Below are 14,217 nucleotides of genomic sequence, written 5' to 3'. Positions count from 1 at the left end.
AAACGTCGATCTTTAAATATATGATTAGTTAAATAATTATTTTACAATTTTAATAATAAAAAGATTCAATAAAACACCTTATAATCAAAAAATTATTTTATAATATTTTATAACTTTTAATAACATGAAATTCAATAAAACAACGTATCATAATCAATATCAATTGTATACTTCAACCTTCTTTTAATAGAATTAAATTAATAAAATAAAAAATAAACTTCATTCACTTTGAGTGTTCTTCTTGTTCGATTTATTACGTCCACATGCATGCTTTATGTAAGGTGTAATTCACTTGAATTATAAGTATATAACAATTATGTTGTATCACCTTCATATTGATATTGTCGAACATTCTTCTTAGCTCGAAATTTCAAAAAAATTCTTGAAAAACTTCAACCATCAAACTACCATGAATCGAACCTTAACGCATGTATCGAGGGCTAATATGAACAGGTAGAAAACATATTTAATTATCTGAAAGAAAACAAATTAATAATATGCAATCCCCATGAAGTTCAAAACTTGCTATTCAGTTCATGAATAATTGATTAACCAATACATCAAAGTCGATCAACAAATGTCTAAAAATCCGAGATAGAAGAAATATTCAGACAAAAGCAGAGTTCCATCTACCGTTGTAAAGAGCCAGAACAACACACGGCATTGAAAAAGTTTGGGAAGGGCGAGAGTCACTTGGATCGTCAACCGAATGGCGTCAAGCATCTAGAGACAACAGCAGGGAAAGAAGAAAAATATCACATTTGGGAGCTTGGACAAATTGTTTCAACTCTACAAAAGAAAAAAAGTAGTATTTAGTTTTCAAAATGTTTTCACAAACGGGGGTAAGCATAATATCGCTAAAACGAGGCATAAATAAGCATATAGCAGCAATCAGGATCACAACATCGGAAACCGAAAAAAACTACAACAGTTGGGAAAATTACTAAAGCTGCTTATACCGTTCGGTTAAATGTTAATGCCGGTTACAAATGGCTTAAACTTGATGCAGTAAATATGTGAATCATCACTGATGCTGTCATTCCTTGTATACAAATCAAAATAAACCGAGAAATTAACTAAGAAAGATCATAAACTGGGGAATCAACACTACCTCAAATGTTGCTGGGGTACATGAAAACTCTAACTCTATCTCCCTGCAAAGGAACCGAAATATACATGTAAGACTAAAAGCACAGTGTACATAAGCCTGTCAACAAAGATATAACACACTTACCATAGATTTGGGGGGAAGGTTAGACTTGAACTTAGCACGAACAACACCGCTGTTACCATGAGGCCTAGCTACCTTGCCCCAAATGCAGCGATAGTGTGAGCCATTCTTCTTCACCTTAGCCTTGTAGATATAGGCCATTCGCTTGCCAGCATACCAAGCGACTTCCTCCTTGGTGTTAACTCCCTCGATCTGAATCAGTGAAGTGTTCGGGTACTGGTTTGACTTCGACCTAACACCCAAAGGCACCAAACAAGATCATAAGCACCAATCCAAATTCAATCACACCCTTTGTTCGGGTACTTTCACAGAACACGTTCATAATTTAGTTTACAAAATAAATTAATTTCAGTCCCCCAAAAACCTAGAAATTCAATCACACCCTTTGTTCCAATACACAAATTCAAGTCCAGAAAGCTAAATTTTCCTTTTCCAAACAGATTACACCAAGCTCATTTCACTCAAATATTCGTTAAATATCCAACTTACCGAAGATCTTTCTCTAGTTCCTAAAACAAAAATGGCGCTTGAAGTAATACAAAAAAGTTTTAAGGTTCCATTACCTCTTGTAACCCAAGATGGTTCCTCTTACATAGAGCCTGCAAATAATGAGTTGAAAACAATTAAAATTAATGGAAAACAGCAAGTGAAACCTAAGAACTGAAATACCATATGCTCAAAATGGGGAAATGAAATGGAAAATTAGGGTTTTAAAAAGGTTAATGGAAAGATCAAAACAGACCTGACTCGCTCTCCTTGGCGTCCCTTCACCATTTTCGGATGCTGGAGCCTTTTTTCAGTCCCTCGGATCCTGATAGAGGTGGCTGCGATGCGGAGACCTAAAACCCTAATTACAAGTGCTAAAGATTTGCGGAATTTATATAAGGTGGCTGAAATTTATGTACGCAAGCCCAATTAATATATGCGTTTGGATTTGGGCCTTAGCATTTTGGTCATTGTTCTTAGGGTAAACTACACGGTCATTAAAGTTTGGATAAAAAAAAAATCACCGCTAAAATTTGAAAAATTACATAAATGGTCACTAACTTTTTGAAACAAAACGATCACTTCAGCCATTAACCTCTATTACTCACGAAACGTCTGACATGGCATGCTAAATCATTGATTGTCATATATTTGCCACGAGATTTAGTTTCATTAAAAAGTATCTTTAGCTTTTACTTTTTTAACTCTCATTTGAAAACTAGTTTCATTCTTGGAAGACCAAAAGGCCATGAAGCTTGGAAAAAAAGAAGAATAAGAAAACAAGAAAACAAAAGAGGAAGAAAGGGTTTAAAGATGCATTCTCTTTGTTGTGGTCGTCGGTTGTCGTCATTGGACTAAAAAAATATAAGCATTGTTTGTTTATAAATTGAATAAAATTCGAATAAAAATATAAGCATTGTTTGTTAAACCATCATTAGTTTATATTTGGTACAAATTTGATTAGAAGCTTCCAAAGTTTTTTGTGTGTTCCGAAAAACTTTGAAGCGTATATCTCCATATTCATGTGTCCAACATATGCATTTAAGTAAACTACAAATGAAAAGAAAAATACTTGATTTGCTCCCACTAAAAGAAATAATGGTAACAAGTACAATTTGTTTAGTTATACCAGTCAAGAAACAAGATTGAAAAGGTGAGGACGAGGAAAAAAAGCACGAGAAACGTCCGGCTGCCGCTATTCCGCTGGATAGCTTGAGAAAGCTTTGTTACCGAGTTCTACATTTTTTGTCGCTTCAACTGCCTGCGGTAAGGAAAAAAACGACCGTCCCGATTTTGAGGTTGTGTTAAAAGAGGGGGAAATGGAAAACCAATGCTTAGGGATGAACAAATAAAGTTAACACTATCTCATACCGAAATGCTTTGATTCAATTACTGTAATGAACTGCATATAGCCCTATCGATGCTTCTCTCTTAGCTTATGTGGAACAACTCGAGCTATACAATCATCCCATAAAGGAAATCCAGTTTATACAATCAAACTTGCTCAAATCAGTTTCATAAATGAGCTTGATGTAATAATGGATTAATAACGTAAAAGAGGAAAACAGTTGATTCATGTGATGCAGTAACATTAGCAAAAGATATAGGCTGTGTAAAGAGAAAGTGAACGTCGAGGGGAATGTTTTTACACCTGATCATAAAGATGTTCTATTTGTTGAGCCTGTTGCAGCACATGCGAGGACATTAGGTGATTCAGAGCAGACATCTCCACCATTTTAGTTTCAGTTTGTTGAGCAGCATCTAGAAGACTACTCAACTCCACCTAAATAATAAGTAGAGCAATTAGCATCTTCAGTTCAGAAACGAATTACATAAGGGCGTGATTGAAAAGGCCATATGAATCTGCAGTCGAAATGGATTGGTAAGGTTACAAGGCTGCTAAGGCTTGGGATCTCATTGGATATAGAAAAGAGAAGGTACCGTGGCATACATATGGGGTCAGCTCTCTATACCTAAACATGTTTTCATATCCTGGCTAGCCACGTTGGATAGACTTCCTACTAGGAGTAGGCTACACTCCTGGGTTTATCAAACTATTACTGATTGTGTGGTGAAGCATTGGAAACCAGAAATCATCTTTTCGTAACATGCTCGTATTCTAAGTTGCTATGGGAAGAAATATTAAATGCTTGTGGCAGCAATGCTGTTCACTGGATAGAATTCAATGGTTAGTGGCAAATTGCAAGGGTAAAACTTAAGGCTTTGCTTGGTATGAAGGATGGAAAATTTGTTAATCAAACGGTTAAGATTCATAACCACTTTCTTACTTTGAATCTTAACTATTTGATTAACAAAATTTCCACCCTTCATACCAGCCAGAGCCTAAAAGCCACCACCCTCAGGTTGGCCTGGACTGCATTTTTTTTTATGTGGTTTGGCAAGAACAAAATAGAAGAACCCACGTAGAAGGCAAAGGCCATATGAATTCTACCATGAAGTATTCTGATTACCATGATCAGTAAAAAACAAGAGATTTGGGTTTCATCATGATAAGTATTCTGATTACCTGAAGGGCACGGGTTTCATCATCCAGTAATTCCTGTTTGACTCTAAGAGATTCGGGTTGATTATCATTGGTATCTCTAGGCTCCAAGCTGTATGGTTTAGAGGCATCTGCAGAATCTGAACCAACGACCTCTTAAGTTTCCTTCTTGGCATTGATTGATAGCATCTTGGAAACGAACAGCTCTCATCTGATCGAACTGTGCAGTGACTGAATGAAGTTTCTCACTTAAAATTAGTACCTAGTGTTAAGGAAAACCAAAGATGTTCTTTCAGCAAGCTAACTATACTGCTAGTTTTTTCTCTTAGAGGAAGAAAACAGTACATTGCAGAAATAAAAGGCTATTGAATGAAGAAATGTCGATGACATAATATATTACCACAAAGGAAATTGAAATTATTGTGTAAAAACGTGAAAAGAAAAAGTATGAAGGACTTTTGAATCTTGATAAGATCATGTAGCTCCAATAAACAGGAAGGAGACAAACTAGAGCTATTAACCCCCAGGAAGCAAGATTAACAGTGTTAATCAATCAAATTAAGCTAGATAACTGTAGAAAATAGAATAAGTCTTAGAACCAATTTCTCTCAATAAACAGGAAGAACTTAAACATACCACTCCATGTTTGTGCGCAATGGTATCAGCATTTGAGGTATCCCTGATTCCCAGCCACCCCTTTGAACTTGCTTCATCGTCATTTATACAATTTTTTAGAATATCAATTTGGTCTTTGCAAGCTTTAACAAAAGCAGTAACCTGCATCAAATTTTGACATACAACATAGGATGTAAAGAATCTAATACTCACAATCATGAACTTAATTAATTGACAATAAAACCATTTTCTGGTGAATCAAAGCAACTAAGAACCATGTGCAATCGAACACTCTCTTAGGAACTAATAACTGCTATAAACTTTATAATCTACCAGTTCCACTTGACTTGCAAAGCAGAAAAGCAAAATGCACATATACCCAATCATCAAAATCTGCATCCTACCATTTGGCACCATTCGATCAAGAACATATAACACCAAATCCAAAACCAGCTAAAAATTCTTCACACTTTAAATGCAAATCCCAAATATATATATACCGCGTTAAAACACATTACTACCTTTGAGCTAGATCAGTAGAAATTAAAAACTTAACTCTGCATGGCATTAAAGTTCAAATCACAATCCAACCACATGTCACACCTGGCCCAATAATGAAGAGAGATCGCACACTTGTTCATCATTAGACAATTCACGCAATCAGAACACGAAAACAAACTTCGAAAATGTCACTGATAAAACTAAGAACAGCTGAATTTTCCTCAGTAAAGAAAGGCACAATAGTATATGAAACTAAAACATGCAGCATTACTTCATGTTCAATGCTGTCCTTTTCTTGCTCTGTTGTTCTATGACGATCCACATAATCTTTACGGTGCTTTGACAAGAACTGATCCAAAGCTTCAATACTCTCCAGCTAATTAAACAAACAAAAAATATGAAGAAAAAAAAACTCAAAACTCCATGTCATAAAAAAACAAAAACAACAATTTAGAAATGTTTTCCAAACTTAACCGTTTTAAGTGCAGATTTAGTAAAAGGCGTCGTTTTCCGTGGTTTATGGATTATGAACGACGCCATTATCGCTGCCAATTTAGCCTGTCAACACCCCAAAAAAAATCCAAATCAAACAAAATCTGAAGGGGAATTGTAAAATAGATTAAACAATGAGAATATTCAAATTATTAAAAAAATTACACGAAATAAAGGGGAAAAATTGTTTACCTCGTTGAAACCCGATGAAATCGCAGACTGCCGCACAGCATCTTTGAAATCTTCAGTTCGATCTCTGATTCTCGACATGTTTTGCAATTTTCAACTGCTTTTTCTCGAATTTCGTTGATATTTAAGGGTTTTATTTCAAAAACAAAAGCGATTTAAATGCTTTTATTCAACTGAATTGAAATCTAGAACTCAAAAGAGAAGATCCAAAGGGAAATTACAAAAGAGCGAAACGTGAGGAAAATTATAAACGAAAATAAGAGAAAGAGAGAGAGGTGACTCTGTCATTTCACTTTTTAAATACAATACGTCGTCGTATCGTATGAAGAAAAAATTAGAAATTTGTGTATATGTATTGAATCTGTTTGGATCGGGTCCGGTGATCGTTTAGTTTAGTTTAGTTTAGTTTGGTTAGATACGATTCGGTTTGAATTTAAATATAACAATTAAAAATCTATTTATTTAATATTATTTAAATAAGTATATAAATATAATTTTAACTTTTTTAAAAATAAATATCTAATTAATATTTAAATATATAATATTATTTATTAATTTTGATTTTAGTCAATTATACACATGAAATTTTAATATTTATTCACTTGTACAGATAAATTTTTAATCTCGATTTAATTATATATATTTTTAAAAAATAACTGTACTCGTTTATTTTCATGTTAAATAAATATAATCTTTTATATATTAAATAATATTATTTTAATAGCTACTTCAATAGTTTTCAAAAGTTGAATCCAATCGACAATTTGCATATGTAATTACATAAAATTAAAATTTATTTGTAATTTTGATAGTTTTACATTTTTAATACGATGTCTAAGCTACCCAAATCAAAGTTTATATCAAATAACATCTTACTTTTTCTTTTTCATTTAATTTTACTCCAATAACACTTAAATGAATTTAAAAAAAAAAGTTTTTCCACCATTATTTATAAACACACTTCATAGTAGTAAAGCTACTATCAACAATACTATACTAACCCTTCCTCAACACACAGTTGAATCAGAGGTTGCAAATGAAAAGAATACAATTCTTCAAAATGAAAATAATCACTAGAGACGAAAACTCGAAGTCTCGCAGAGTTCGAATTCAAATATCTACAACCCCATCCTCTTCATCTAAAATGAAAATAATCACTCGAGAAGAAAACTCGAAGTCTCGCAGAGTTCGAATTCCAACATCTGCAACCCCATCATCTTCATCTATTCTTAACAGATTACTACTCACACATCGGCGAATATATGATACTCCTTGGAATCCACGGCAATTAGCCTTATACCGGCAATCGTTGCTGCAAGAGACATGAGACCGAAGAAACCGACATTGAGCCAATGCCAGAACCGTTGCAAGGAACTCAATTTGTTCTGCTTCGTCTTTGCCACGAGGTACATGTGGTTTGCGAGGATGAATGTCAGGGGGAACGTGCTCAATGCTCCTGTGAGTGTCTCGAAATCACCGAGGAAAGGCAGGAGAGCCGACACCAGCGTACTTCCAATAAGGTAGCTGCCTCTCGCTACGATTCTGAAGGCTATGTTTTTCACTTTCAATGAACTTCCATGAACTCCGAACTTAGTGTCCAAATACTCGTAAGCTGGACTTGCGAATATCTATGGCAATGAGGAAGCTGATCAGGGTTCGTCGAGGCGTTTGCGAAAACCAGGAAATACAAATAAGAATACTTACATGCAAAGCAATAACTGATTGCAGGAAGGCAGACATGTTTGCAGCTGCCTTCACCCAAACCGGGCCACTGGTACCGTTCAGTAAATATGTAGGTGTTGAAGACCCGTAAGCCCAGTAGCCGATAAAAGTAACGGCATACATCGGTACAACTCCAACAGAGAACTGAAAGTACAAAGCTTTCATCATATTCCTCACTGCAGTTGCCTCACTGTTGCCTGTTATTGGGAACAATGTTTAGAAGGCGACAGTAAACGAACATCGACAAGTTGAAAAAATAAAGAATTCGTTAGAGCTAAATCCTCCTATTTGATAGAGATACAACTGGATATCCACCCACCTGTATTTCAGGAAGCATTCCGGTATTGAAAGCAAAAACGAGATTTGCAGATGCCCCGATGGTTGTAAAAATTCTGTCGGTGGTCGATCTCTGTTGTATGGTATAATCTCGGGGCGGGGCATTCAGTCCCTATAACAGCATGAGAATCATTAATGCCATATAAATGCAGAAAACCATAAACTTACAGCAACAAAATCAGAAAATGTGAACACAAAAACGAGAATATCGGAGTTCGAATGAGACTAGACTGATTAACTGATGACGGATAAATATCGAGTCGGTTTCTTTATGCATAATTGATATGCAAATGAAGGTTAAAAGCTTCTTATGGTTCAAACTTAGAAACATGGATCAATATTTTGGTCTATTAAAAGGAATGATTAGACTGCAGCATTCGACCCCAAGACAAAAGTGATTCACCTCGAGGATAACCTTAAACTATTCCGTCGATGATTCAATTATCACTTCAGAGTACCTACAATAACTTTCAATGCAATGTTCGAACTTACCGTCATTAGTTGCCAGCACACACGCCACGATGATATATATCAAGCTGAGAACAGTCGAACATCCTAGCCATATTCTTAGTGATGACAGATGGGGCGTCGAAACAGCAAACAGAATACACACAAGTCCTTCGATGGCAATAAAGTGCGGAAGCTTCATGGTATGCTCTTCGTTGAAAAGGACATAAAAAGCCTGCATAAAATACGTATCTTACAGGTTTCTGAATCGCAAACTATATTCAAATCGTCTCTCTCTATTGAACAACTTAACATCCGGATCTTACCTTTAAAGCGGAACCACCCAAAATGAGATCCGAGGTTGATCATGAACAGATTGACATATTGCAATGCCCATGTGATGTAATAAGCTTCTCTGCCTGTTGAAAACAATATGCTAATCAAGCAACAATCGAAATTGACAAGGAAGAACATCAAACGTTAATTAGGCAACACATACCGTAGATTTGAGCTGCGAGTTCTCGGTATCGGATATGCCTCTTTCCCTCGAATTCATGGAGCTTGGCAACAAGCATATTTGCGTGTAGCGATATCGCGGTGGCTAGAAGCAAACCAACTACACCTCCGACCCAGCCGAGAGGGACCATGATGGTTCCGGAATATCCCAAGACGAATACACTGTTGATACCAGTGGTCAAGACAAAACCTGCCTGGAACCACGAATCTGCAAAGCCACACACAAAGGTCAAAACGGAAACCGGAGCCTAATCGGATCAAAACTATTGATGAACTTAATTATTACAAGCAGGAATGGACCCCGACAAGTTTATAAAATTTTAAAAAATAAAAAATATATTATCAATAGAAATTATAAAAAAATACTTAAATTATTTGAGAATTCATAATTTTTAGGGACGCCAGCTTCCCTCAGTTCACCCTTGATTACCAGAAAACGCTCCAATAACGAGATGATAGCCTTTATATAACGATAGCGGTGGCGGCTGAAACTACTGTTATCGAAAGTTACATTGTAAAGTGGATTTACACCAATAACGGCTGAAACCACTATTATCGAAAGTTGCAGTGTAAAGTGGATTCACACCAATAACAGTGGAGCACGGTCCTAACTAACAGATAGCGGTTAATTGCGCCAATAACGACAGCTATTACCGTTATTGTTCCATTACGAAAAAAATTTATGAAAAATCAACAGTATATTGCAATAATTAAAATTATTATAATTTACAATAAATTGTGTAGATGATCGTATTAGCATTTGTTATATATGCGACCGTGAAACGCAAGAGAATCGCAACTATAATTTAAATCGCTTAATGATTACAACGAAAACTCCCAAGAAAAACCCCAAAACAGTATGAAAATGCCACAAACAAAGAAAAGATAAAAAAGTGTAGCAGCAAATACAGTACAATACGAGGAAGAACGAGAAAAAGCGTTGAAATCCAAAAAAATATCACAGAATTAAACAATGTGTTGCAATCAAATTAAAATAAAACCCAGGATTAGAAATTTACCAGTGCTTATTTGATGAGCAGTTTCAGGGACTTTAACAGTCAACTTATCATCCTCGGGTTCATCTCTGCTTTCTTCCACCATGTTTGGCTCTTCTTTTCCTTCTTCCGCGAAGAGCCAAACAGTTTGATCTTGTTGGTCTTCGTGTTTTCTCTTCTGCAAATATATCTATGAACGCCATGGTTGCTGATTGGGGATTAAACCTTCTTCTTCTTCTTCTTCTTCTTTTATTTGTTGTATGTGATTATGTTATTGAATTCGATGTCAGAACTTAGCAAAGTCAATGAAAGAAGTTTGATTCCCAGTAATGGAAAATTTCTGGGTTTTTGGCAAAGGATCAAAGCGAAGTAAAATCTGGGTCTTTTTGGTTAAAGAAACAAATTCAGTCTTCTTGTTTGGTGCGGGAAAGTAATGTCTCGGTAACTGATCTCTCTAAGTTTTTCTTCTTTAAGCACACAAATCCACAAATATATATATATATATATATATATATACACACACAAACACGTATATATAATACAAAAATAACGAATTATCCAAAAAAAAAAAATTACAAAAATAACGGTAAACTACAAGTTTAGTATCTAAACTATTAATTTTGTTATACTTGGTCACCCAACTATTTTTTAAAATCATGCCTAACGTTACGTTTCAGTTTCATTTTTAGTTACCTACCGTAAAAATTTAACATAATTATTGATATGAATTTTTATTTTTCAATGATGATATGACATTATCTTATAGTGTTGCATCAATATCATCGTTAATTTTTTAACGAGAGGAGACCAAAACTAAAGTTATGTATGATTTTGAAGAAAAAATAGGTAGATGACAAAAATTAAAAATAAGTGATAGTTTGAGTACTGAAAATGTAGTTTAGCCAACTAAAAATAAAAAAAATATTTTATGGGGTTTTACCTTTTCGTCAATATTTATTTTAGGGCAAATTACATATTAGGTAATTAAACTATATTTAAATGATCATTTTGACTGTTAAACTGTCAAAAATTATAAAATGATATTGTATTTATTAAACTCTCACAAAATGATCATTGCAATCATGGATAGACCCAATATTTATGTTAGGGGATGAATTTTAAACTTTTTAGGAGGGATGAACTTAAATTTTTTAGGAGGAATAAAAATATATTATCAATAGAAAATATAAAGAAAATATATAAAATATAAGAATTTCAAATTTTTAGGGGGCAACTGCCCCACATGTCTTCCTTGATCCATTCCTAAAGTCTACAATGTTATAGTAGTTATAAATTTTCAATAAATTTATTAATCATTTTTTAACAATTCGATAAAATTTAATGAGCATTTTAATAGTTCGATAAAGTTTAATGACCACTTTTTAACGATTCAATAAAACTTAATAATCATCTCATAATATTCATAAATTTAAAGATGATTACGTAACTTTTACAAGTTTAATCATTTGAACATAGTTAATCATATATAATATACTTTATTCTTTATTTTAATAGAATTGTCGATTATATTATAAAAACAACTTTCTAATTTAATTTATTTTCATTTACAACAACAAATTTTAAGTTAAATCTAGCACTAAAGAATTTAAAATCTATGAAATAAGGCGTGTGTAACATTACTTTTAAAAAGATATTTTAAAATTAAAATGATAAGTTATATTATATTTTCTTAAAATTAACATTACTTTAAAAAAATATTTTAAAATTAAAATGATAAAGTATATTATATTTTCCTTAAAACAATTTAAATGGTTGAGAGAATGATTAAAAACTCTGACTATAAATGAATAAAAAACTCTAAATATAAACAATAAAATATATTGGGGTAAAGTATACAAATGGTATTATGTTTATAAGGTGTTGCTTAGTTAAGTTTCTCAACTATTAAAAATAACAAATTAATCCCTCAACTATAAGATGTTTCTTTTTGAATCACTTGACTATTAAAAGTTACAAAATGGTCATTACCGTCATTCATTGAAAAGTTGGCGTTCGTCTAAGTTAGACGTAAACTTGTTGACTACAACAACAACAATAACAACAAACCTTATTCCCATATGCAATGTGATTAGGGGGAGGTGAGATAGTAGGCTGCCCCCAATGCCTGGTTGAGAGCAGCTTCCGTGGGTCGGCTCTCGTTTACATTATGTAATTGAGCTAGTCCTTCAAAGATTATGTTGTCAAGCTAAGCTTAAAAGTAACGGCGATGCCAAACATCATTAAATATGATTTAATCATATCTCAATCTTCAAGTTAAGTCCAATTCAACGATCATCAAATTTTAACAAAATGTCGAGTATGGAACATAAAATAGTGAGTGACCATTTTAGAAACTTTTAATAGTTGGGGGACTCAACAAAAAAACATTCTATAATCATAAGACCATTTTGTAACTTTTAATAGTTAAGAAACTTAACAAAATGACATATAATCAAGGGACCATTTATACACTTTACACAAATATATTTATGATTAAAATAAATTAATTAATAGGAGAATCTTACATTTTAAGATTTATCAAGCAATTGCATATATGTGTGCGTTATTAATATTTAAGAAAGATTATAAATAATCATTATCTAATCATTCAGATTATTTTAAAAAATATTTTTCTCAACCGCCTTAATTTATCTTAAATAATTAATGATTTAAATATTGGCATTTTTATAAAAAAATTTTTGAGACGATAGCTCCTACAATAAATTTATATATTATTATTGTTGTTTGTGTGTGGTGATTACAAATGTAGTATTTGTTCATAGTTTTTTTAATCAATTGACAACGGCATACACACACTCTGTAGACGTAATTTATATTATGATCTGAATTATTCGATTAATATATCAAATATGAATGATTATAGTAAGGAATTTGATATACACCAATTAAATATCAATAAATTGTATTTGATCTTGAAGCACAATGCATCAATTAACACTTCCATCAAATAAATTTCTAATGTCCCCCGCCATGTGCTAATAAATATCTTTCCATAAGAGATTTTTCAAAGATGAAATTTCTGAATTGAATATTGATTATTATTAATTACATTGATAAGTTACAATTTAAATATAAAATAAAATAAACGTTGAAAAACAAGAGTATTAATCGGAGAAAATATCAAGATATTGTTTCCCAAATATCAAAAGGGTAATCACTTGGCTATGAAAGCACGTTATCATATCAATTCTCAACGTATAAGAGAATATTTATCAATGTAATTTAAAATTTTATATGTCATGTTTAATAATACAAATTATAGTTATATAATTATATAAAAAAATTTAAAAAAATATTAATTAAAAAAATCAAAATGTAAACGTACGTCTAATTATCAATGGAACTATAAGTTATTACGGTTATCCAAATATACAATTGGGTAAGACGGTAAGTACACTAAATTATGTTCTTATCAAGAGAACTTGAATCATTGAGAGAGATAGTTTCAAATTTTAAATACGAATAAATATATTTTTACAATGGATTTTTAAAAGATGAATTACGATATCAATTTGTTTTTTTATAAATATATAATGATAAGGTATATGTACTATTAAAAAATAAATTATTAAAAGAGACAATCATAAATCTTAAATATAAATTAAAAATAAATATAAAAAATTAAAGAGTTTTTACTTTTTATCTCCAATGTATTTTGTTATAGTTGGTGGTTGTTCTATCAATTGGACCAATATTTCTACATCATTACAAGTACATTGGGCTCAAGTTAAAATCATAATAAGAATTCAATAGTTTAAAATTATATATAAAAATTAATTAATATAGTGATGTTCTTCTCGATAAGATTTAGAGTTAAATCCTTACGTTATAATGAAACATGATAGTTTGAGAGAGTTATCTTCATAATATTTTTAGAATATTTGATTTAGATTATTCAGGTGTTTTTTTCAAAAAAATCATCTTTTTAATTTAATATTCCCGATCAGGCACCAGTTAGATTATATTTCCCGATCACGCGCCCCTTGCACCGCGTTATATGCTGATTTGGCGTCACGTGGGGTAAGGCGCGCCCCCTGCTACGCACCTTATGCTGACACTGCCTTGCACTATACCTTTAATTACCAAATTATCCCCGCCCGTTGACACCCATCCCTCCCTATAAATATTTCAATTCTCAATCACTTTCATCATACCAAATTATC

The 14,217-nt window shown here is 32.6% G+C and overlaps 1 protein-coding gene and 2 pseudogenes across 2 annotated transcripts; all 3 read right to left on the bottom strand.

The window, feature by feature from the left end:
* Nucleotides 1-481: 481 nt before the first annotated feature.
* On the bottom strand, nt 482-2,106 carry LOC120138651 (60S ribosomal protein L35a-1-like). 2 transcript variants are annotated; one of them, XM_039154077.1, is made up of 5 exons: nt 1,974-2,106; nt 1,795-1,830; nt 1,235-1,463; nt 1,112-1,154; nt 482-789 (listed from the first exon to the last, which is right to left on the bottom strand). In XM_039154077.1, exons 1-4 carry the CDS (start codon nt 2,003-2,005, stop codon nt 1,113-1,115), a joined length of 339 nt encoding a protein of 112 aa, XP_039010008.1. In that variant the 5' UTR covers nt 2,006-2,106; the 3' UTR covers nt 482-789; nt 1,112. The 2 variants fall into 2 exon arrangements, with proteins under 2 accessions (XP_039010008.1, XP_039010007.1); XM_039154076.1 differs by having other exon boundaries at nt 510-733.
* A 668-nt stretch (nt 2,107-2,774) lies between these two features.
* Nucleotides 2,775-6,255, bottom strand: LOC120138646 (annotated as a pseudogene).
* A 967-nt stretch (nt 6,256-7,222) lies between these two features.
* LOC120138672 lies at nt 7,223-10,507 on the bottom strand (annotated as a pseudogene).
* Between the last annotated feature and the right edge of the window lie 3,710 nt (nt 10,508-14,217).

This window comes from Hibiscus syriacus, unplaced genomic scaffold (assembly GCF_006381635.1).
Source record: "Hibiscus syriacus cultivar Baekdansim isolate YM2019G1 unplaced genomic scaffold, ASM638163v2 tig00110704_pilon, whole genome shotgun sequence".
Taxonomy (NCBI): domain Eukaryota; kingdom Viridiplantae; phylum Streptophyta; class Magnoliopsida; order Malvales; family Malvaceae; genus Hibiscus; species Hibiscus syriacus.
This window is presented reverse-complemented; position numbering and strand designations above follow the sequence as displayed.

Excerpts from the sequence above, each read along its gene's own strand:
- LOC120138651 (XM_039154077.1), bottom strand. The coding sequence starts at position 2,005 with ATGGTGAAGGGACGCCAAGGAGAGCGAGTCAG. Across the intron at positions 1,831-1,973 it reads CGCCAAGGAGAGCGAGTCAG|GCTCTATGTAAGAGGAACCA; the intron begins GTCTGTTTTGAT and ends CATTATTTGCAG. Across the intron at positions 1,464-1,794 it reads ACCATCTTGGGTTACAAGAG|GTCGAAGTCAAACCAGTACC; the intron begins GTAATGGAACCT and ends TTTGGGTGTTAG.